This window comes from Oncorhynchus tshawytscha, linkage group LG23, assembly GCF_018296145.1.
Source record: "Oncorhynchus tshawytscha isolate Ot180627B linkage group LG23, Otsh_v2.0, whole genome shotgun sequence".
NCBI lineage: Eukaryota > Metazoa > Chordata > Actinopteri > Salmoniformes > Salmonidae > Oncorhynchus > Oncorhynchus tshawytscha.
Genome location: NC_056451.1, coordinates 9,713,692 through 9,737,663, shown reverse-complemented (window position 1 = coordinate 9,737,663; position 23,972 = coordinate 9,713,692). Strand labels below are relative to the sequence as shown.

At 41.5% G+C, this 23,972-nt stretch overlaps 1 protein-coding gene across 2 annotated transcripts in view; it reads right to left on the bottom strand.

Moving 5' to 3' along the window:
* Window positions 1-23,972, bottom strand: part of LOC112230211 (gamma-aminobutyric acid type B receptor subunit 1) — a 52,940-nt gene that overhangs the window by 6,000 nt on the left and 22,968 nt on the right. For both annotated transcript variants that reach the window (XM_024396399.2, XM_042304551.1), the window contains 12 exons: window positions 13,680-13,814; window positions 12,156-12,326; window positions 11,379-11,480; window positions 11,036-11,101; window positions 10,518-10,709; window positions 9,579-9,824; window positions 9,151-9,214; window positions 8,241-8,318; window positions 5,501-5,651; window positions 4,872-5,004; window positions 4,512-4,628; window positions 3,178-3,285 (listed from right to left, as the gene is read on the bottom strand). In XM_024396399.2, coding sequence (XP_024252167.2) covers window positions 3,178-3,285; window positions 4,512-4,628; window positions 4,872-5,004; window positions 5,501-5,651; window positions 8,241-8,318; window positions 9,151-9,214; window positions 9,579-9,824; window positions 10,518-10,709; window positions 11,036-11,101; window positions 11,379-11,480; window positions 12,156-12,326; window positions 13,680-13,814 — 1,563 coding nt within the window. The remainder of the gene's footprint in view (window positions 1-3,177; window positions 3,286-4,511; window positions 4,629-4,871; window positions 5,005-5,500; window positions 5,652-8,240; window positions 8,319-9,150; window positions 9,215-9,578; window positions 9,825-10,517; window positions 10,710-11,035; window positions 11,102-11,378; window positions 11,481-12,155; window positions 12,327-13,679; window positions 13,815-23,972) is intronic.

Sequence of the window (23,972 nt, the reverse complement as noted above, 5' to 3'; positions counted from 1 at the left end):
TATTTACAATAACGGCCTGCCGGGGAACAGTGGGTTGGCACCGGAGAAGGCATACGTTTTATGTGCCCCCAACCGATTGTTTTTTGTTTGTAACTTATTTTTTTACTGAGTTTGTACATAATGTTGCCGCTACTGTCTCTTATGACCGAAAATCACTGCTGGACATCAGGAGTGCGATTATTCACCACGGACTGGCAGAATCCTTTTTTTCCTTTAACGACTTTGATGAGTTTGACGCAAACAATATACTGCTTTCTTGGGAACAGGCCCAGATCCCCGTGATTTGCGTAGAGGCGGAGAAAAAGGGGCCGGAGGGCGGGCTGCCTACTGAGAATTTGTAGGCGATTGAATAAACCCTCACTTCCTTCCATCCTGCAAGCAAATGTGCAATCTTTGGACAATAAAATAGATGACCTACGCTGAAGATTAAACTACCAACGGGACATTCAAAACTGTAATATCTTATGTTTCAAGGTTGAACGACGACACTATCAACATATAGCTGGCTGGTTATACGCTGTACCGGCAGGATAGAACAGCGGCGTCTGGTAAGACAAGGGGCGGCGGACTATGTATTTTTGTAAATAACAGCTGGTGCACGATATCTAAGGAAGTCTCGAGCTATTGCTCATCAATAAGCTAAGGACCCTGGGACTAAACATCTCCCTCTGCAACTAGATTCTGGACTTCCTGACGGCCTCCCCCAGGTGGTAAGGGTAGGTAACAACACATTCACCACGCTGATCCTCAACACAGGGGCCCCTCAGGGGTGTGTGCTCAGTCCCCTCCTGTACTCCCTGTTCACTCATGACTGCATGGCCAGGCACGACTCCAACACCATCATTAAGTTTGCCGATGACATAACAGTGGTAGGCCTGATCAACGACAACGACGAGACAGCCTATAGGGAGGAGATTTAGAGACCTGGCCGTGTGGTGCCAGGACAACAACCTCTCCCTCAACATGATCGAGACAAAAGAGATGATTGTGGACTACAGGAAAAAGAGGACCGAGCACCCCCATTCTCATCAACGGAGCTGCAGTGGAGCAGGTTGAGAGCTTCAAGTTCCTTGGTGTCCACATCATCAACAAACTATCATGGTCCAAACACACTAAGACAGTCGTGAAGAGGGCACGACAAAGCCTATTCCCCCTCAGGAGACTGAAACGATTTAGCATGGGTCCTCAGATCCTCAGTCGGAGGTTTACATACACTTAGGGTGGAGTCATTAAAACTTGTTTTTCAACCACTCCACAAATTTCTTGTTAAACTATAGTTTTGGCAAGTCGGTTAGGACATCTACTTTGTGCATGACACAAGTCATTTTTCCAACAATTGTTTACAGACAGATTATTTCACTTATAATTCACTGCAGTAATTCCAGTGGGTCAGAAGTTTACATACACTAAATTGACTGTGCCTTTAAACAGCTTGGAAAATTCCAGAAAATGATGTCATGGCTTTAGAAGCTTCTGATAGGCTAATTGACATCATTTGAGTCAATTTGAGGTGTACCTGTGGATGTATTTCAAGGCCTACCTTCAAACTCAGTGACTCTTTGCTTGACATCATGAGAAAGTCAAAATGTACCACGTTCATCTGTACAAACAATAGTATGCAAGTATAAACACCATGGGATCACTTAGCCGTCATACCGCTCAAGAAGGAGACGCGTTCTGTCTCCTAGAGATGAACGTACTTTGGTGTGAAAAGTGCAAATCAATCCCAGAACGTCAGCATAGGACCTTGTGAAGATGCTGGAGGAAACAGGTACAAAAGTATCTATATCCACAGTAAAACGAGCCCTATATCGACATAACCTGAAAGGCCGCTCAGCAAGGAAGAAACCACTGCTTCAAAACATCAGACTACAGTTTGTAACTGCACATGGGGACAAAGATCTGACTTTTTTAGAGAAATATCCTCTGGTCTGATGAAACAAAAATGGAACTGTTTGGCCATAATGACCATTGTTATGTTTGAAGGAAAAATGGGGAGGCTTACAAGCCGAAAAACACCATCCCAACCATGAAGCACGGGGGTGGCAGCATCATGTTTTGGGGGTGCTTTACTGCAGGAGGGACTGGTGCACTTCACAAAATAGATGGCATCATGAAGAGGGAAAATTATGTGGATATATTGAAGCAACATTTCAAGACATGAGTGGGGTCTTCCAAATGGATAATGACCCCAAGCATACTTCCAAAGTTGTGGCAAAATGGCTTAAGGACAACAAAGTCAAGGTATTGGAGTGGCCATCACAAAGCCCTGGCCTCAATTCCATATAAAATTTGTGGGCAGAACTGAAAAAGTGTTTGTGAGCAAGGAAGCCTGACTCAGTTACACCAGCTCTGTCAGGAGGAATGGGCCAAAATTCACCCAACTTATTGTGGGAAGCTTGTGGAAGGTGTATGTAAACTTCTGACCCACTGGGAATGTGATGAAAGAAAGAAATAAAATCTGAAATAAATAATTATCTCTACTATTATTCTGACATTTCACATTCTTAAAATAAAGTGGTGATCCTAACTGACCTAAGACAGGGAATTTTTACTCGGAATAAATGTCAGGAATTGTGAAAAACTGAGTTTAAATGTATTTGGATAAGGTGTATGTAAACGTCCGACTTCAACTGTACTACCTCAAATAACCGGTGCCCCAGCACATTGACTCTGTACCGTTTTCCCCTCTGTATATAGTCTCTACACTGGAGTTGCTTACCAAGAAGACAGTGAATGTTCCTGAGTGGCCGAGTTAAATCTGCTTGAAAATCTATTGCAAGACCTGAGAATGGATCTCTAGCAATGATAAACAACCAATTTTACAGAGTTGAATAATTTTGAAAAGAACAATGGGCAAATGTTGCATAATCTAGGTGTGGAAAGTTCTAGAGACCCAGAAAGACTCACCTCTGTAATCGCTGCCAAAGGTGCTTCTTTCTACAAAGTACTGACCCAGGGTTGTGAATACTTATGTAAATGAGATATTTCTGTATTTAATTTGCAATAAATTTGCAAAATAAAATCTAATAACATGTTTTCATTTGGTCATTATGGGGTATTGTGTGTAGATGGGTGACAAAAAAACAACAATTGAATCCATTTTGAATTCAGACTAAAACAACAGCATTAGGAAAAAGGTCCAGGGGTGTGACCGATGCGACAGTGTCATTGTACCTCTACTGTGATGTGTAAAGGATCCACAATCTGCCAAATCATGAGTGACAGGACGTCTATGGCTAGTAACACTCCAACTGTTGCATAGAGTTTCCATGGCTCCAGGTGCTGCAGGGATACAGGAGAACCAATCACAATCCAAGGACCAAGGGTAATGCAGTGAGTCCACAAACAAGGACAAAAGGGCTCAAGCATACAGTAGATAAAGTGCCAACAGAGTACAGTATTGTATACGTGTATCAGCACAGAATACTTAAGTTATCAGAGCTCCCTTTAAAAAGAGATTCATGTCAATGGGCTTCCCTGGTTAAACAAAGCACACATAAATTCATTGGCATTTAGACAATACTGTTGAAATATTCTAAGTGTAAATTGAGGAGTTTCTAGGCAGTGGATGCTATACGCACAACAGTGGTTTTTGAATGTGTAACATATCAAGAAGAAATTGGGCCCCAAAAAATGATATAAGCAAAATAAACAACATGCTTCTTCATTTTCCATCACTTCATTCTGGCTGGCTTCTAGCCCTGCAACCGTTCACCCCAGACATAACCAAACCGTATCGCATAGACCTTGTCACCTCTTCTCTCCAAGTGCATGAAATGATTTGACTGCCTTCACTAGTCTTGCCATATTCTGACTTGGGGAAACTTTTTAAAGTACTTCCACAGAGCTCTTTGGCAAATTGCCCTTGCACAGCCATTAAAGAAAGTTGAAAGTCAACCTGATTCGTCTTGCATTGGCTCAACTAATAAAGCCCCCGAAGGTTGGATTTCCACATAGAACTTTAATACTCATACATATTCATAAATGCTCCATAAATGGCTTAATCTCTCATTCTCCTGATTAGGTCTTAGAAGAATTCCCACAACACATCACACACTCGCAGTGTCTCCCTAGCTTCAGGACACACTATCTTAGAAAGGACACACACATGCATACGTAATCAAGCCGATAGTGTGAGCATCACGGGTAAGAGGGAGTGAGTGTGTGTGAAGGTATCTCTCTGTATGAGTGTGAGTGAGTGTGTGTGTCTGTGTTACTCCTGTCTGTTTCAAGCCTGTCGTACGCTGCTCTACTGTACTCGACTCTACTGTACTCGACTCTACTGTACTCGACTCTACTGTACTCGACTCTACTGTACTCGACTCTACTGTACTCGACTCTACTGTAGTATATCCCACAGTAGAGGATATACAGAGATACTTTAACATGCAGAGTAAAGCACATCTCCCAGCGGCTTATGTATTTTTTTATCTGCCAACACCACACACTCAGTACTGTAGACTCTGGAGCGTCCCTGTTCCCTCGTCTGGTCCTCCTAAAAGGCTTACCTTCCTCTTCTCCTTCTTCTCCTCCTTCTTTGTGAAGAGATTGTGTACCCACCAAATCTTGGTGAACATGCTGCCATATGCCAGACTGAAGCCCAGGCCGAGCAGCCACAGACGGAACTAGACAGAGAGGGAGAGAGAGAGATTTTGTTGGTTCAATATTTATTTACTTTTTTGATGCTTTGGCAATGCAAATGCAATTTTTATTATGCCAATAAAGCAACAACTGAATTGATAATGAGAGAGAGAGAGAGAGAATATGAGAAACAGAGAGAAATAATTTCCCCTGACAAGCCATCACAGCACATCCCTCTGCTCTAGCACCAGAAGATCAACCCATTCCCACGGCTTTAGCTGCGTTACCTGACAGACCACAGGGAACTGGGACCTGTGGATGTGGTGTCCATCGATCCCCAGGGGAAACACAGCAGCCAGGGCCATCATACAACCCACTGCCGTCATGTTGTTCAGGTAGGGCTGGGAGTTCTGGATGTACCTGGCACAACACACACAGAGAGGGTATGAAGAAAGGCCAGAGAATATAGACAGAAACCCACAAAGGGACTGTTTCACGTGCACTATCCATAACACTGCATTGGAACTACTTGTCACAACAGCATCAAAACAATGTCATAAACGTGGCATATTTTGTCACTGAATGCAAAGTAATGCCAAATGCCGACATAGACGTGACTATCACTTGCCCACAGCCATCTGAAGACCTACAAGCAGGACCCACCAGGAAGACAGTCATACTCGACCCAGCGTGATGATGATGAATTGTTGATGATGAATTGTTGATGAATTGTTGATGATGAATTGTTGATGAATTGCTAGCTGTTTTTCTAGCTGTAATCTATTTTGATTGAACCTTTAACCAGGCAAGTCAGTTAAGAACACATTCTTATGTACAATGACGGCCTACGATGATCGTGTTGCTAAAATGTGCGAGATAAATTCCCTCTGGAGGGGAAATAAAGTTATAATCTTACCGGACGTTGCTGTTGTAGATGTTGAAGGTCAGACAGACGATGCCCAGCAGGATGCCCAGACCAGCGAAGACAGACACAGCAGCAAACAGCTTCTGAGAGAGGTACCTAAACTCCTCAATGACTATTGTCGAGTCAGCCGGGGGCCCGGCACCTGAACAGAGAGAGAGAGAGAGACAGAGATAAAGAGCGAGAGAGAGAGAGCGAGAGAGAGAGAGAGAGAGGGAGAGAGAAAGAGAAAGAAAGAAAGAAAGAAAGAAAGAAAGAAAGAAAGGCAGGACAGAGGTTAGTCCATCCATGCCTTAAAGAGACAGACAGTCTACTGTACTGTACTTGATGTCACTCAGAACAGAACAGGGCAAAAGGACAATTATGTTTTGAATGAAGATCAAAATCAGAATTTGAACAGGGAGGGCACTACGCTCAGTAACCTCTACAGACACCAACCTAAAGGATCAAATGAAATTGCCACAATCAATTTACACAGTAACCAATGATTTAATTCAATGACCAAGAAGGTATAGAAATTGAGAAAAAACGAGGACAGATGTGGAAATCAGGACGTGTTCACCCTAAATATCTCAAAACATGTGCATAACTAAAAAGTAACCAAAAAATAGGCATTGGTTCTTTCAAGGTAGGAGATGGTTGAAAGTGCAGCTGACTGACTTTATCTGTCTCTGATTTCTCTCTGTATCCTCCTGTCTGTCTAAATCCAGCTCTGCCTGCAGATCCTGACAGCTTCTCGGGGTGTGGGTGTCACTGTGTCCTTATGTAAGGGCGGTGACAGTGACATGGACTTGTGTCAGTGTGTGGTGACGTGTCCATGTCAGGAAGAGAGTGACACAGTGTCGAGCCCCAGGGGTGTCACAATACCAGGGCGCCCACATTTGGTTTGACAGTTTCAGCGATATCACACTGACTTGCCTAAAGTGACATCTGAGACATCCTGTCTAAGAACAGAGTAACGGCTGTGCGAAGATGGGTGTGTTCCTGTGTGCATTGATGAGAGAGCGAGCACTGTCCTGTCAGCTGATGTGTTTGCACTGTTTAAACCTTCCTCCGTCCTTGATCAAGGAATCAGTACAGGGTGTTGCCATGGAGACCAAGCTCTGTAACAGTTGCCACAGTGATTAGGAAGACAGCTGAGCTGAAGTGGTTGTTAGGGGCGACCGCGAAGAGAGAAAGAAAGTGACGGAGTAATTCAACAAGGGGTCACCTCCGTTACCTCAAGAACAAACTAACCTCACCTCCGTTACCTCAAGAACAAACTAAACTCACCTCCGTTACCTCAAGAACAAACTAAACTCACCTCCGTTACCTCAAGAACAAACTAAACTCACCTCCGTCATCTCTATAGCAAAAAACGAAACTGTCACCTCTATAGCAAACTAAACTCCCCTCCGTCACCTCTATAACAAACTAACCTCAACTCTCCCACTGGTTACAGACATCAGTTCAATGTCTAGTTTTGATTTACATTTGACTGAGTTGTCAACTAATGTGAATTCAACATGAAATCAACAAAGAATTTCCCCATTGGATTTAGGATCAAAGTTGGTTGAAAAAATGTGGATGACTTTTTGATTCAGCGTCATTACGTTTTTTGTTGTTGAAATGACGTGGAAAACGACGTGGCAACCAGTTTTGCCCATTGGGCTGCGACTCACCAGTAATCTTGACTCACCTCTGTTACTGTACACACTTAGAATAAAAGGTGCTATCTAAAATCCAAAAGGGTTATTTGGCTGTCCACAGAGGCTTCTACATGGAACCCAAAATGGTTGAAACCAAAAAGGGTTTTTACATGGAACCTAAAAAGGTTCTCCAATAGGGACAGCTGAAGAACCCTTTAGAACCCTTTTTCTAAGAGTGTGCGGGTCAACTAATCTTAACACTGTCACCTCTATAGCAAACTAACCTCTATCACACTCCAGAAAACTAGACTCCCCTCCATCACCTCTGGAACAAACCATCCTCACCTCTGTAAACCTACATCACACCAAGCTCACTCCTGTCACACTACAGAACAGTAAGACCACCAAACTCAGCCCTACAGTAAGTCGGCCTTGTGAAGGACAGAGATAGATACAGGTCACCATATAGTCGTCTCTGATTGGACCCATTAGCCCCGCTCCCCTCGGAGGCTAAGCTAAACCAACGGTGCCCTCTCTCTGGACTCCCAGCATGCACGATTGATTAGCGGTGCAGTAATTCTGAGCCCAGGCACAAGTGTGTCACCTCTCAAGGGAGGCCTGGGCCGGTAAACAACGGAACTACAACATTTGTCTTGGTGTGGCTGAAGCAAATCGACAGTAACAGCATTTCTCTGCAGACAGCGTCACGCTCTGTGGCTGTGGTGGATGTTGAACTTTCCTAAAGTGAAGAAGTGTAGGTGGGGTCAGGCTTTCCTGACTGCCATGGTCTGGCCACTGGGCTGTGGGTGTAAACTAATTCTGGGTGAAGGAGGATGAGGGTTAAAATGATTGCTTTTAAAGCCAGAAGTGGTGATTTGTCTGACATGGAAATGATGGATGGAGGCATCGCGGGCTTAGAGAAAGAGTAGGCGTAACAGTAGGTCTAATGTGAGGGGAACGAGATAGATGGTTACATAGATGACTCACAGTGAGACAGTCACACACACACACACACACACACACACACCCACACAGAGAGAGAGAGAGAGAGAGAGCGACATACACAGGAAGCCTGACAAAGACAAACGTAATCAACTCCGCCCCACCTATCCACACATCATTGCCAAACCAGGAGAGATTCTTCTGAGAGCTGTCGTAGTATCCAATCTTCTTATAACTGCCTCCTACACAGCGAGAGGGAGAAGATAGTTCAATTAACATCTTCTCAGATCCTCTTTCTTTCCAGCCTACATAATGTCCTTAGGTTATGAAGGGTTCAAACGACAACAAGCAAAAGAAACACTTTGAAAAAGAACGGCAGATCAAAACATCATTATGAAAAGAAGGCTACGGAAGTGCACGGCAGAACATTTCAGATCCACAAGTAGAGAGAAAGAGAGAAGAGGGGAAAAAGTGGAACGAAGAGATCGAGACGACACAGAGAGAGGTACCGACACAGAGCTACCACAGGGAAAGAAAGACAGAGGGAGAGAATGAATATGTGGCATCCTTAACCATGAATACTGACGAGAATAATTCACAAATTCAAGTCAAGGCTTTCAATGTATTAACCCAATTACCCGACCTCGTCACTAGCACGGCAGCACGCGAAATGCCACCCAGTGCATGCAGGCAGAAGTAGGATGATTATTTTTCGTTATCCATTAGGGCTCCAAAAAGAACAGAGGTACACAATAATATGCCACTTTAGCTTCAGTCCAGGCCTCTTCCAATTAGACTGAAGGGTTGACTCGACACATTTAGAAATAAACACAATTTGCCTGTCCAAAAAAACCCGCTTTGCTCTCAAATCAACACGGGTGAGAACGGAGGGAAAGTAAGGAACAGCTTCAGCAGACAGCCTTGATCTTGATGCATGGACTGGACTGGCTGACATTCAATCGCTCCGCAACAGAATGTCAATGATTCTTTCTCATTTAAAAAAAACCCACTACTGTAGGATATCCAGAACAAGGAAAGTCTGAAATATGGTTGAAATGGTTATAGATGACTTTCCTTGCAGTTGCTCAATAAGGGTCATCGCCATCCTGGAACCCTGGGCATCAAACACCACATGGCCCTGAAGGAGAAGAAAAGTGCTACATCAAGTCAGAAATCTACTGTCATCCATTCAGACTTATTGAATGAGCCAATACATACATTGCACACGTGTTCTCTAATCCGGTCCCTGGGACAAATAGGGTATGCAGGCTTTTGCTCCAACCCATTCCTAACACACCATATTCAACTAACCAAGGTCTTGATGATAAGTTTAGTAGTTGAATCAGGTGTGTTAATCCTCCAACCAGGGTTGGACTACCTGGACTTGTATAATAAGAAACACTCATTTGCGTTTTCCATTGCAAAAGGGTTTCAAACATTTTGTGCCCTAATGAACATGGCCCTAGTATATTCTACTGGATGGCCCTCCCTCCTGTACTCACAGACACGCCTTCAAATGAGCTGGTGTTGAGGGCGCGGTAGATCTCTGCTGTGATGTCATGGTTGTTGTAGTTGAAGTCCTCCAGCCTGCGGCCTTTGGCCTTCAGAGGGGCCACAGTCTTGTTGAGGGCCAGGGCCAGGGCCCAGACAGCGTCGTAGGCCAGAGGGGCCTCCTGGAAGCCCCCTGTCTCTTCCGGGTTCTTACCCCCCAGCCGGTTCATCAACGCCCCCAGGAACTCCTGAGAGGTCTGATTGCACCAGACATCGGGAAGGGGAGGAGTTGATATATGAGCGTCACCATTCGTGTGGCTTTCAAACTGAGCTATTGTCCACCAAACTCATTAGTGTGACATTTATATAATTAGAATCACTATGTTAGTTGTATTAGGGTCAACTTAGATTTAGGCAATACTGGACCCTCAAGCACTGTGTAATAGTTACGTATTACTAGTTACGTATTACTAGTTACGTATTACTAGTTACATATTACTAGCCTTTGAAATCAAACGGTACTGTACTTAGCTCAGGGCTAAGACAGCTTTTACGCCAGCTTTTTGGGGCTAGCCAATCACAGAGTTCCATTGTCACCTAAGTTTAATATTTATGAGGGATAGCCCTGGGCCAGGGACATTTATTTCATATAAATGTCTAAGTATGTGTCTCTGCCCTGGGCTAAGAAACATGTGGTGTGGAAAAGCCTAAAGGGCCCCTAGAGTGTACTATTGCAGAAGCACATCAAGCCGCCGCTCTGCAGGTAGAGGAAGGAGTATGAAGATAATCAGCAGCTAAGCTGGCAGCGTGTGAAATTGAAGGGACGACATGACCAGATGGAGAGCAGATGTTGCTCACCACGTTGGAATGCGGATCATAATCAATAACATTACATGGACTTGGGGGACCTGATCCTGGATCAGTATGCGATCCGGCCCAGATGTTCTCACCAGGTTGGAGGCTCCGCGGACGGTCTCGGGGTTGAGCATGACGATCTCCGTGGTAACGTGGCCCTCCACCGCCTCTGTCATGTTCTCGATGGTGCAGTTGATGGACGGGTCTTTGATCTTGAACCAGTTATCAGCGTACCAACCAATCAGAAACCACACATATTTCTTCCCATACAGTTTCTCCTTAAATACCTGGAGGATGGAGGGAGAGAGTTGGAGGGAGAGAGGGGAGAGAAAGCGAAAGAGAGAGAAAATAGGAAAAAAGAGAAGGGCAGAGATAGAGAGAGAAACATTTGGAAAATAGAGAGAAAAGAAGAAGATGAAACACTTAATTGTCTGTTAAATGATTCTTAATTACACAGAAATATTCTTTGCTTCTCAAGGCTACATCATCACCACAGTACACATGACAATTAATTAAATAAAAGATACAAGATACAATAGAGGTCAATAACTACAAATAGCCCGATGATTTAATGCTCAACATAACTTGAGGTCAAACAATGAAAAACACTCACCTCGCAAAACACTTTCCTGGCTTCCGTCTCATAGAAGAGCCCCACAATTATTCTGGCATCCTGACGCTATTCAATGACAGGAAGCGCAATGATTTAAGCCATGGTAATGAAAATACATTCGCACAGTTCAATAATAATGATACAAGCCTTTACACTTTGACTATTCCAATTCTATGGTACAACCTCGGCTACCTCGGCACTTCACAGCCTGGCAGTTGGTAGTGCTAATTAGCCTCCTGCATTAATTTCCTGTATTAAATCACCTCACTTCGCTAACAGGCGCAGCTGTGAGCAGGGAAGAGCAACAGCAGCCCCCCCCCCATTGAATATTTCATCAAAGCACCTTGAGGTTCTTGACAGCGACAGCCGGGTCGGTGAGGAAGCTCTGTCTCACACTGATCTCAATCCCAGCCTCCTTCACCCTCTGCTCCAGATCATCCAGAGTCTATATGAGAGAAGAAGATAGAGGGTAGATAGGAAGAGAGAACAGAGAAGGAAAGACAAAAGAGAGAAGGGATGGGGAAGATAGAAAGCGAGGGCGGGGGGGGGGGGTCGAGATTGAAAGAAAGATGGAAGGGGTGAGAAAATGAGAAAGGAAAGGCACAAGAAATTGAAATGGACCAAGAAAGAAGAGAGTAAAAGAGGAAAGAGATAATAAAGGACAGAGGGAGAGAAAGAGAAAGATCATTTGAGAGAGAGAGGTGGGAAAAGAGAGAAAAAGGAGAGGCAGAAAGAAGGGGAGATGATAAAGAGGGAAAAGACGTAGGGAAAGAGGAGCGACAGAGTTAACGTCCATTAGAGGAAAGAACCCAAGTGCCACATCATCCACCCGGTTGCTCACCACCAATATTCCAACAAATCCACGATCAATTGTGGGATTGAATACTTAAAAGACTGTCATACTGCATATAAGTCCCACGTACGCACACACCCACTCCCACACACTCATTTGCCCATTAAGATGTGGGAGAGTCACTGAAGAGGAGACTGTGGAAGAAAGAGAGAAAGAGACAGACAGAGTGAGAGACAGAGACAGAGAGAGAGATACAGAGACAGAGCGATAGAAAGAGAGCGAGAGAGAGACATAGAGAGAAGAGATAGACGGAGAGAGTGTACTGACCGAAGTGAAGACCTCTGTGGTCTGCTGGATGGTAGCGATCTTTGTCCACTTCCACTTCTGGAAGAGGCGTACCCTGGTGGGGTTGTGGAGGGTGGCCGAGGGGTGGGTGCGGAAGAAGGTGGGGAAGCGGTTCCTGTTGGACAAGGCAGGAGAGCTGGAGCCATAGGACAACTGAGAAAGAGAGAGGGAGATAAACATTTAAAACACTACACAGCCAGGCAATATACAGTCCTAATGTATTCCGTACCAATGCAACGTATTGCACTGATTTCAATTGAATTAAGAGGTGAAGGGGGTCTCATGTTCTATATCTATCAGGACTTTGGTTTCAGTGTTCAGAGCATCGACACCCTGACATCAGGGAATGAGAGAAGAAGGTAGAGACCTGATGATAAATGTCAAATGTCATGTACAATATCGAGTCCCAGCGTAAACAAATGTCCTGGTGTATGTAGAGGTAGTGGAGCCCCCAATACATGGACAGCAGACAATACATGTAGAGTAGAATGGAGTTTGCCAGCTCACAATTGAGTGCAGTCAGGGGGACAATGGTATCAGCCTGTGGAAAACAGCTCCAGCATTAGGGGTGACACACACACGGGAGAATGAAATTGAAGGAAATGGAGCAAAGCAGCGGGGCACAGAGGCTCATAAAACACCACTTTGCAGGAAGCAGAAGAGAAGTACTCCAATGTGCTTTTTTTCACGACCTGAAACACTAGCCTCAAAATGAGTTGGTTCAGGGTCATGTTCATTATGCACCAAATGGACTATAACAGGAAGGGATTAACTGGATTTGTCCAACAAGAAAGAAAGACACATTTTTGTATTCCGTTGCTAAATGTTTTTAAATGTTTCACAGTGCCGGTATGACCTTTTTTCTTGTATTGGGTCAATGAGATTGGCCTTAAATGTAGACTGAGTTGCTACACTAGGCTTTGGGAGATCCGAATACAGCCGACAATTGGAGCACCCAGAAGTCCCTTGATTCTGGTCTGTTTGGTCCTTGGCTCTATTCCCTCTCTGATAGGCTTGTTTGACATGCAGAGAGATACTCCTCCTGAGGGTTGAACAGAGACAGAAATAAGTGTGTGGCGATTGGTGGTGGTGTACACTCTCTCACTAAAGAGCCAGATCCCTTTATTTATATATATATATATATATATATATGTGTGTGTGTGTGTGTGTGTGTGTGTGTGTGTGTGTGTGTGTGTGTGTGTGGGAGGGAGGGAGGAGGTCGGGGGGAGACAGCTAGAGTGGGAACAGGGAGGCTGAGAGGAAGAGAACAGAGGAAATCAAGCAGACAGGCCCAGGGCACTAGTTGCTGACAAGTGGAGGGAGTGAAGAGGAAAACAAAAAGAGATAGAGCTTTTAATGAAGGAGAGAAATGTATAGATAGGGAGATTTAATTTGTTCACAATTAATTACTTGGCTAAAAAGGCTGACTAAAGTTTAAAGTTGATTATTAGATGACGAGAGCGAGAGAGCGAGAGAATGGGACACACACACACAGTAGCTACCCACCACTATGAGGTTCCACATGCGAGCAGCCTCTGCTACCAGTGTGGATACGGAGCTGCAGCCGGGCATCAGGACTGTCTTGATGGGCTCTGTGTAGAGCAGATCATAGAGCAACTTGGTGGACTCCCCTGGGTCACACTAAGAGAGAGAGAAAGAGGAAGAGGGACAGGGGGAAAATGGAGGGAGGAGGGGATATGGTGGGAAATAAAAGGGGAGACAGATGTGAGGGAGAGAGGGGGAGATGAAGGGAGAAAGAGAGGGAGGAAAAAGAGGAGGAAGATTAGGAGAGAAATAGGGGGAAAGAGAGGAAGAGAAGAGGGGTGAGATGTGTGGGAGAGAAAGTGAAGGGGTGGGTAGAGAACAGGGGTAGAGAGAGAGGGAGAGAGAAGGGAGGGGGGAAGAAAGAAGAATATCAGAAAGAGAAGAACAGAACAGCGATCGATATTCAGCATTATCGAGCGTCAGTATAAAAGTGGGAAAAGATGGCCAGAGAGAGAGTTAAATCGACCACGCTGTCCAAAAAGGGACAGGAAGAAAATATGACTGCACAAAGAGGGAGGGAGAGATCACAAACAGAACACAATCAAAGCCTCAAATTAATGTAAAATAAGCTTGAGGTGGTCCAATCATGAACAAATTATCCATCACAGGCTTGTGATGGATAAGGTTTTGAATAAGCCATCCCCATTCCAGTCCTCAATAGGGCCCGATCCAAATCAGCCTGACACATTTAATGGTGATTTGCTGTGGAGGGGGAGAGAGAGGAAACAGAAATCCCATATATTGCAGTTGAGTGTCACAAGCAATCTGGTTGTAGAAAACTGTGACTTAACAACGGACCTTATGGGCCCTGATTTGTGTGTTGGTTTGTCTCCGTTTGTTTTCCGAGATGGAAATAGCACACTCAAGAAACAAATGTGTTGGATGCAAAAATTGCTTGTTGATTTCAATGATGGTTGTTTGTCTGTTAAAGACGTTGTGGTCTAATGCTACTGTCTCTAGATTGTAGGATGTAATCTAGATATCATGACACCACCAAGTCCAATTGATCACAACGGAAGAGAAAGTGACGTTTTTCTATCCTGTCACATCTGATAACGTGTCAGGCGGTCACGACCTTTTCTCTGCCCTAGAGAACTACTGGAGATGCCGGCCTTTACAACAACAAAAATAGATGTCAAATCTGCAGTTTGACATGTAAAATAGCAGTTTTCACATGTTGAGCTTAAATTTCACGTGAAACGACATTTCCACGTACATTAAATGTAGATGTTAGCACCACCTCTTCACATGTGAGGAGAATAACATGTTTTCACCTCACATGTGAATTGCAGTTTGACGTGTGAAATTTTGCGGTTCACATGTGAAAACTTTCACGTGAGAATAGGATGTGCCGCTTGACATATGAAAAACATTCCTATGTGAAAATCACACTTGCATTTTCACATGTGAAAAACAGTCACACCTGTAAAAATCTCATTTGCATTTTCATATTTGAAAATGGTTTAACATGTGATTGTTTTTCATGACCTTGCAATTCCACATCTGAAGAGACCATCTAATTTGCAGTTTCACATGTAAGAATACTCCACATTTACTCCAATGTTTGTAAACAAAGTAAATGTAAACAAACACTGTATAGCCTAAAAACATAGTTAAAACTATCATTTTGATGGATGGTCAGTACTTGCATCCATAGCGTAGCCTATGGATATAAGAGTGGTTGCATTTCTCCAGCTCCAACCCTCAGCTGTTTACTGAAACTGTGGCAAGGAGAACACTTTATTAATGTTTGAATTAAGGACTGCCACTTTAAACACTTCTAATTGAGTAACAGCGTTGTTACATGGTGCAATCCTCTAGTACAGGGGTAGGCAACCCTGTTCCTGGAGTGCTGCAGGATTTTGTTCTAACTTGGCACCACATTGGAACCAACTGAGCTAATTGATCAGTTCAGTGATTGCCTAAATTCAACACACTTGGTCTTCCAGGTTGGTTAAATAAAAAAATCTAAATCAAATCCAATTTTATTTGTCACATACACATGTTTAGCAGATGTTAATGCGAGTGTAGGGAAATGCTTCTAGTTCCGACAGTGCAGTAATAACCAACGAGTAATCTAACCTAACAATTTCACAACAACTACCTATTAACACAAGTGTAAAGGGATGAAGAATATGTACATAAAAATATATGAATGGGTGATGGTACAGAACGGCATAGGCAAGATGCAATAGATGGTATCGAGTACAGTATATACGTATGAGATGAGTAATGTAGGGTATGTAAACATATAAAAGTGGCATTGTTTAAAGTGGCTAGTGAGTGATGCATGTATTACATAAAGATGGTAAGATGCAGTAGATGGTATAGAGTACAGTATATACATATGACATGAGTAATGTAGGGTATGTAAACATTATATTAAGTAGCATTGTTTAAAGTGGCTAGTGATACATTTTTTACATGAATTAAACATGAAGCGCCTGCGGCATTCCAGGACCAGGGTTGTCTAACCCTGCTCTAGTGAGTGAGCTACGTTTGTGCCATTAATATGAAGCAAAACGTATGTAGTCCAGAACAACATTCTTAGTATTACAAACAAAAAGAATGATATTGAATGCAAAACATAAACCCTAAACTATTGATAGCCAAACAAAATCATTTTTAAATGCGAAAGCCAATGAAATGTAAATGAACGCAAAAGAATAGTTCAGTTTAAAGAAATTATGATAATGCAATTAAATAAAATGCCTCCCTCTTCCCTGACATTTTCCCTATCTTTGGTTATGTTACTCTGGTCTTTGCTTTCCCTGCCTTTTTTCCAGTTGCAAATTCATTACAGATACAAAGCACCCTACTGTTGGTTTGCCTCTGAAGTTAAGCAGGGTCAGTCCCTGGATGGGAGACCAGATGTAGCTGGAAGTGGGAATTAAAAATAAATTATAAGGGGAAAAACACATGTACAAAATGTACATGTGAAACTTCACACGTGTCCGAAAACCATGGTTTTTATTTTTGTAAGGGGATGTATAACCCTCCTCTTTTCCACACACACACACACACACTGTCAGTGGTGCTGAAACGGTGCAACCCAATATTAGTGTCAGAGTTAGCATTACTTCGATACTACTCCAGCATCCAATCTATCCGCCCATGAGACTTTGATGAGAGACTAATCCCACAGAAAGAATAGGAGAAGAAGCCACATATGCTGATATGCTTTATTCTCTTTAATTGCATTCAGATTGAATAATATAAAAGAAGTGTGAATATATAAGAGGACCAGTAGGATCTTATGTCTTATCTCAAGTCACTGTGAATTTCTAAATCTCCCCCTGTAATTAAATCTTGAGTACCACTTGAGTCGTGGTGTTAAATGGTGCATACATGAATGTGATACACGTGTGTGTGTCCATGCATGCGTGTGAGATACGAGCATGCATGTGGACCGTGTGGAAATCTTAATAATTTTGGTCCCTGATTGAGTCCTATCATGTTCCAGCCACCAATTAAAGTGGAAATTATAGATTTTTCAAATTTAATTTAAGCCTTATTTTACCAGGTAAGTTGACTGAGAACACACTCTCATTTACAGTAACGACCTGGGTGATAGTTACAGGAGAGGAGGGGGGATGAATGAGCCAATAGGAAGCTGGGGATGATTAGGTGGCCATGATGGTGTGAAGGCCAGATTGGGAATTTAGCCAGGACGCAGGGCTTAACACCCCTACTCTTACAATAAGTGCCATGGAATCTTTAGTGACAACAGATTCAGGACACCAGTTTAAAGTCCCATCCGAAAGACAGCACCCCTACACAGAGAGCACCTCATCACGCCATTTCTCTACCTCTGTCTCCCTCCACCACAGTTAATAATTGATCAAAGTTATCAGTCTCCGCTTTGATATAACCATGGCAACGGTCTAGAGAGGGTGAGTGGTGTGTCTGTGTGTAGATCTCAATGTGCTGTAAATAGTCTAATGTTCTCTCCCTATACTGCCACACAAACAAACAAGCAGATTTTTTTTTTAGATAGATTTTATTGAACCTTTATTTAACTAGGCAAGTCAGTTACAGTGGCAAGAAAAAGTATGTGAACCGTTTGGAATTACCTGTATTTCTGCATGAATTGGTCATCAAATTTGATCTGATCTTTATCTAAGTCACAACAATAGACAAACATAAGTGTGCTGAAACTAATAACACACAAATGATTGTATTTCTGTTGTCGATATTGAATACATAATTTAAACATTCACAGTGTCGGTTGGAAAAAGTATGTGAACCCCTAGGCTAATGACTTTTCCAAAAGCTAATTGGAGTCTGGAGTCAGGAGTCAGCTAACCTGGAGTCCAATCAATGAGAAGAGATTGGAAATGTTGGTTAGAGCTGCCTTGCCCTATAAAAAACACTCACAAAATGTTAGTTTGCTATTCACAAGAAGCATTACCTGATGTGAACCATGCCTCGAACAAAAGAGATCTCAATTAAGAATTGTTGACTTGCATAAAGCTGGAAAGGTTTACAAAAGTATCTCTAAAAGCCTTGATGTTCATCAGTCCACGGTAAGACAAATGGTCTATAAATGGAGAAAGTTCAGCACTGTTGCTACTCTCCCTAGGAGTGGCCGTCCTGCAAAGATGACTGCAAGAGCACAGCACAGAATGCTCAATGACGTTAAGAAGAATCCTAGTGTGTCAGCTAAAGACTTACAGAAATATTTGGAACATGCTAACATCTCTGTTGATGAGTCGACGATACGTAAAACACTAAACAAGAATGGTGTTCATGGGAGGACACCACGGAAGAAGCTACTGCTGTCCAAAAAAAACATTGCTGCACGTTTGAAGTTTGCAAAAGTGCACCTGGATGTTCCACAGCGCTACTGGCAAAATATTATGTGGACAGATTAAACTAAAGTTGTGTTGTTTGGAAGGAAGGAACACACAACACTGAGTGGAGAAGAAAAGGTACAGCACACCAACATCAACACCTCATCCCAACTGTAAAGTATGGTGGAGGGAGCATCATGGTTTGGGGTTGCTTTGGTGCCTCGGGGCCTGGACAGCAAACGGAAAAATGAATTCCCATGTTTATCAAGACATTTTGCAGGAGAATGTTAGGCTATCTGTCCACCAATTGAAACTCAACAGAAGTTGGCTGATGCAACAGGACAATGACCCAAAACACAGAAGTAAATCAACAACAGAATGGCTTCAACAGAAAAAATTTGCCTTCTGGAGTGAGCCAGGCAGTGTCCTGACCTCAACCCGATTGAGATGCAGTGGCATGACCTCAAGAGAGGGGTTCACACCAGACATCCTAAGAATATTGCTGAACTGAAACCGTTCAGCAAGAGAAATGGTCCAAAATTCCTCCTGACTGTTGTGCAGGTCTGGTCCGCAACTACAGAAAATGTTTGGTTGAGGTTATTGCAGACAAAGTAGGGTCAACCAGTTATTAAATCCAAGGATTCACATACTTTCCCCACCCTGCACTTTGAATGTTTACATGTTGTGTTCAATAAAGACACGAAAACGTATAATTGTTTGTGTTATTAGTTTAATCAGACTGTGTTTGTCTATTGTTGTGACCTAGATGAAGATCAGATAACATTTTATGACAAATTTATGCAGAAATCCAGGTATTTCCAAAGGGTTGACATACTTTTTTCTTGCCACTGTAAGAACAAGTTCTTATTTTACAATGACGGCCTACTGGGGAACAGTGGGTTAACTGCCTTGTTCAGATTTTTACCTTGTCAGCTCGGGGATTCGATCCAGCAACCTTTCAGTTACTGGCTCTAACCACTAGGCTACCTGCCACACTGAAAGCTAAACATATGCCGCATTGCAAATAAACGGTGTAAGTGTTGAAGTTCATCTACACTAAAGTCTTCTTGATATTTCATTATTCAGCATCTAATTATGTCATGTTATATTTGATGAGTCATCTCTTTTTTTTAACCCAAGGATCACACTTTGAAAGTTTCACTGGAACTATTGTGACCTTTACAGTAGATGAACACATTCTATTAATTGAACATCATTATACATTCAAGCCAAGACCACTGTATGAGCACGTCTTCATATTTGATATTATAAAGCAATTAATAAGAAGACAAGCAATTGGATGATGGTGATTCTTATTTCTAAATCTCATGCTCAAACAGAGTGTGAGTTATGATTGCCTGGGTGATGTTTGGTAACTGACCAAAAAAGCTGTTGATTGGATAATAACTGAAAGTAAATAGTAGCCGTATTCAATTCCATCTCCTATAATTTCACTCTTAATGCCATAAGCTGCTCATTAATATTACAGCCAGGTGTGAAGCGTTCACAATCCACTGATCGTTAAAGTGATCATCAAACCCAACTGTAATTAGCAATAACTGTACACTAGCACGCACCTGCAGGCTACATTCAAGAAAATGTCACTGTCTGACATGTTCATTGATTTGGTTCTAGTCATGTATTGGTCTGTCACAAAGGTGTAAATCTATTGGTTTGTCAAAACAAAAAGAGAACCATAAATCGACCAATGGGTGATTTTAATTCCATAAATTCCGGAATTCTAGATTTTAGAATATATTCTATTCTATGGCCAGTACCATTGATTCACAAAGCTGTTTCAAGTTAAATTATATGTATAGTCAGTATATTTTATGTCCACAGCCTAACGTCATGTTTTGTATATGATTTTTAAACCCTGAATCTCGACATGTACACATCAACCATATCTATTCATCCATATTATTATCTAATTGAAAGGAGAAAAATATGAAGCCTGTTTGCTTCAATGGTAACTGTGTTGCCATGCCAACTTTCCTCTCCCCTATTCTTTACAATGGGATTCCATTGCAGAGCCTTTTACACCAATCAGAACAAAGCGAACGCTGCTCCCTAACCAGTCACAGCACAGTTAACTGTTTCATGCCTGTGTGCTGTATGCCCGGGTGTAGTGGTGGCATCTGTCCTGCAGTATGATTAATATGGAAACCCAGTGGGAAGGATGGCTGTGTGTTAAAGCTAATGAGGTGATGTGTCTTAAAAATACCAATGTCTATATATCAAGAACAATGTCTATATGTCAAAAACAATGTCTGTATATCAAGACCAAAGTCTATATATCAAGACCAATGTCTATATATCAATGTCTATATGTCAAGACCAATGTCTATATGTCAAGACCAATGTCTATATGTCAAGACCAATGTCTATATATCAAGACCAATGTCTATATGTCTATATGTCAAGACCAATGTCTATATGTCTATATGTCAAGACCAATGTCTATATGTCAAGACCAATGTCTATATCAAGACCAATGTCTATATATCAAGACCAATGTCTATATATCAAGACCAATGTCTATATGTCTATATGTCAAGACCAATGTCTATATGTCTATATGTCAAGACCAATGTCTATATGTCAAGACCAATGTCTATATATCAAGACCAATGTCTATATATCAATGTCTATATGTCAAGACCAATGTCTATATGTCAAGACCAATGTCTATATGTCAAGACCAATGTCTATATATCAAGACCAATGTCTATATATCAAGACCAATGTCTATATGTCTATATGTCAAGACCAATGTCTATATGTCTATATGTCAAGACCAATGTCTATATGTCAAGACCAATGTCTATATCAAGACCAATGTCTATATATCAAGACCAATGTCTATATGTCTATATGTCAAGACCAATGTCTATATGTCTATATGTCAAGACCAATGTCTATATGTCAAGACCAATGTCTATATGTCAAGACCAATGTCTATATGTCAAGACCAATGTCTATATGTCAAGACCAATGTCTATATATCAAGACCAATGTCTATATGTCAAGACCAATGTCTATATGTCAAGACCAATGTCTATATGTCAAGACCAATGTCTATATATCAATACCAATGTCTATATATCAAGACCAATGTCTATATGTCTATATGTCAAGACCATTGTCTATATGTCAAGACCATTGTCTATATGTCAAGACCAATGTCTATATGTCTATGTGTCAAGACCAATGTCTATATATCAAGACCAATGTCTATATGTCAAGATCAATGTCTACATGTCAAGACCAATGTCTATATATCAATACCAATGTCTATATGTCTATATGTCAAGACCAATGTCTATATGTCAAGACCAATGTCTATATGTCAAGAGACCAATGTCTATATATCAAGACCAATGTCTATATATCAAGACCAATGTCTATATGTCAAGACCAATGTCTATATGTCAAGACCAATGTCTATATGTCAAGACCAATGTCTATATGTCAAGACCAATGTCTATATGTCTATATGTCAAGACCAATGCCTATATGTCAAGACCATTGTCTATATGTCAAGACCATTGTCTATATGTCAAGACCAATGTCTATATGTCTATGTGTCAAGACCAATGTCTATATGTCAAGACCAATGTCTATATGTCAAAGCACAAGGGACATTTCTTCAGTGGACAGAATGCCACATATATAACAAGACCAATGTCTATATGTCTATATATCAAGACCAATGTCTATATGTCTATATGTCAAGACCAATGTCTATATGTCAAGACCAATGTCTATATGTCAAGACCAATGTCTATATGTCAAGACCAATGTCTATATGTCAAGACCAATGTCTATATATCAAGACCAATGTCTATATGTCAAGACCAATGTCTATATGTCAAGACCAATGTCTATATGTCAAGACCAATGTCTATATGTCAAGTCCAATGTCTATATGTCAAGTCCAATGTCTATATGTCAAGACCAATGTCTATATGTCAAGACCAATGTCTATATGTCAAGACCAATGTCTATATATCAAGACCAATGTCTATATGTCTATATGTCAAGACCAATGTCTATATGTCAAGACCAATGTCTATATGTCTATATGTCAAGACCAATGTCTATATGTCAAGACCAATGTCTATATGTCAAGACCAATGTCTATATGTTTATATGTCAAGACCAATGTCTATATGTCAAGACCAATGTCTATATGTCAAGACCAATGTCTATATGTCAAGACCAATGTCTATATGTCAAGACCAATGTCTATATGTCAAGACCAATGTCTATATATCAAGACCAATGTCTATATGTTAAGACCAATGTCTATATGTCTATATGTCAAGACCAATGTCTATATGTCAAGACCAATGTCTATATGTCAAGACCAATGTCTATATGTCAAGACCAATGTCTATATGTCAAGACCAATGTCTATATGTCTATATGTCAAGACCAATGCCTATATGTCAAGACCATTGTCTATATGTCAAGACCATTGTCTATATGTCAAGACCAATGTCTATATGTCTATGTGTCAAGACCAATGTCTATATGTCAAGACCAATGTCTATATGTCAAAGCACAAGGGACATTTCTTCAGTGGACAGAATGCCACATATATAACAAGACCAATGTCTATATGTCTATATATCAAGACCAATGTCTATATGTCTATATGTCAAGACCAATGTCTATATGTCAAGACCAATGTCTATATGTCAAGACCAATGTCTATATGTCAAGACCAATGTCTATATGTCAAGACCAATGTCTATATATCAAGACCAATGTCTATATGTCAAGACCAATGTCTATGTCAAGACCAATGTCTATGTCAAGACCAATGTCTATATGTCAAGACCAATGTCTATATGTCAAGTCACCAATCCAATGTCTATATGTCAAGTCCAATGTCTATATGTCAAGTCCAATGTCTATATGTCAAGACCAATGTCTATATGTCAAGACCAATGTCTATATGTCAAGACCAATGTCTATATATCAAGACCAATGTCTATATGTCTATATGTCAAGACCAATGTCTATATGTCAAGACCAATGTCTATATGTCAAGACCAATGTCTATATGTCTATATATCAAGACCAATGTCTATATGTCAAGACCAATGTCTATATGTTTATATGTCAAGACCAATGTCTATATGTCAAGACCAATGTCTATATGTCAAGACCAATGTCTATATGTCAAGACCAATGTCTATATGTCAAGACCAATGTCTATATGTCAAGACCAATGTCTATATATCAAGACCAATGTCTATATGTTAAGACCAATGTCTATATGTCTATATGTCAAGACCAATGTCTATATGTCAAGACCAATGTCTATATATCAAGACCAATGTCTATATGTCAAGACCAATTTCTATATGTCAAGACCAATGTCTATATATTAATACCAATGTCTATATGTCAAGACCAATGTCTATATGTCAAGACCAATGTCTATATGTCA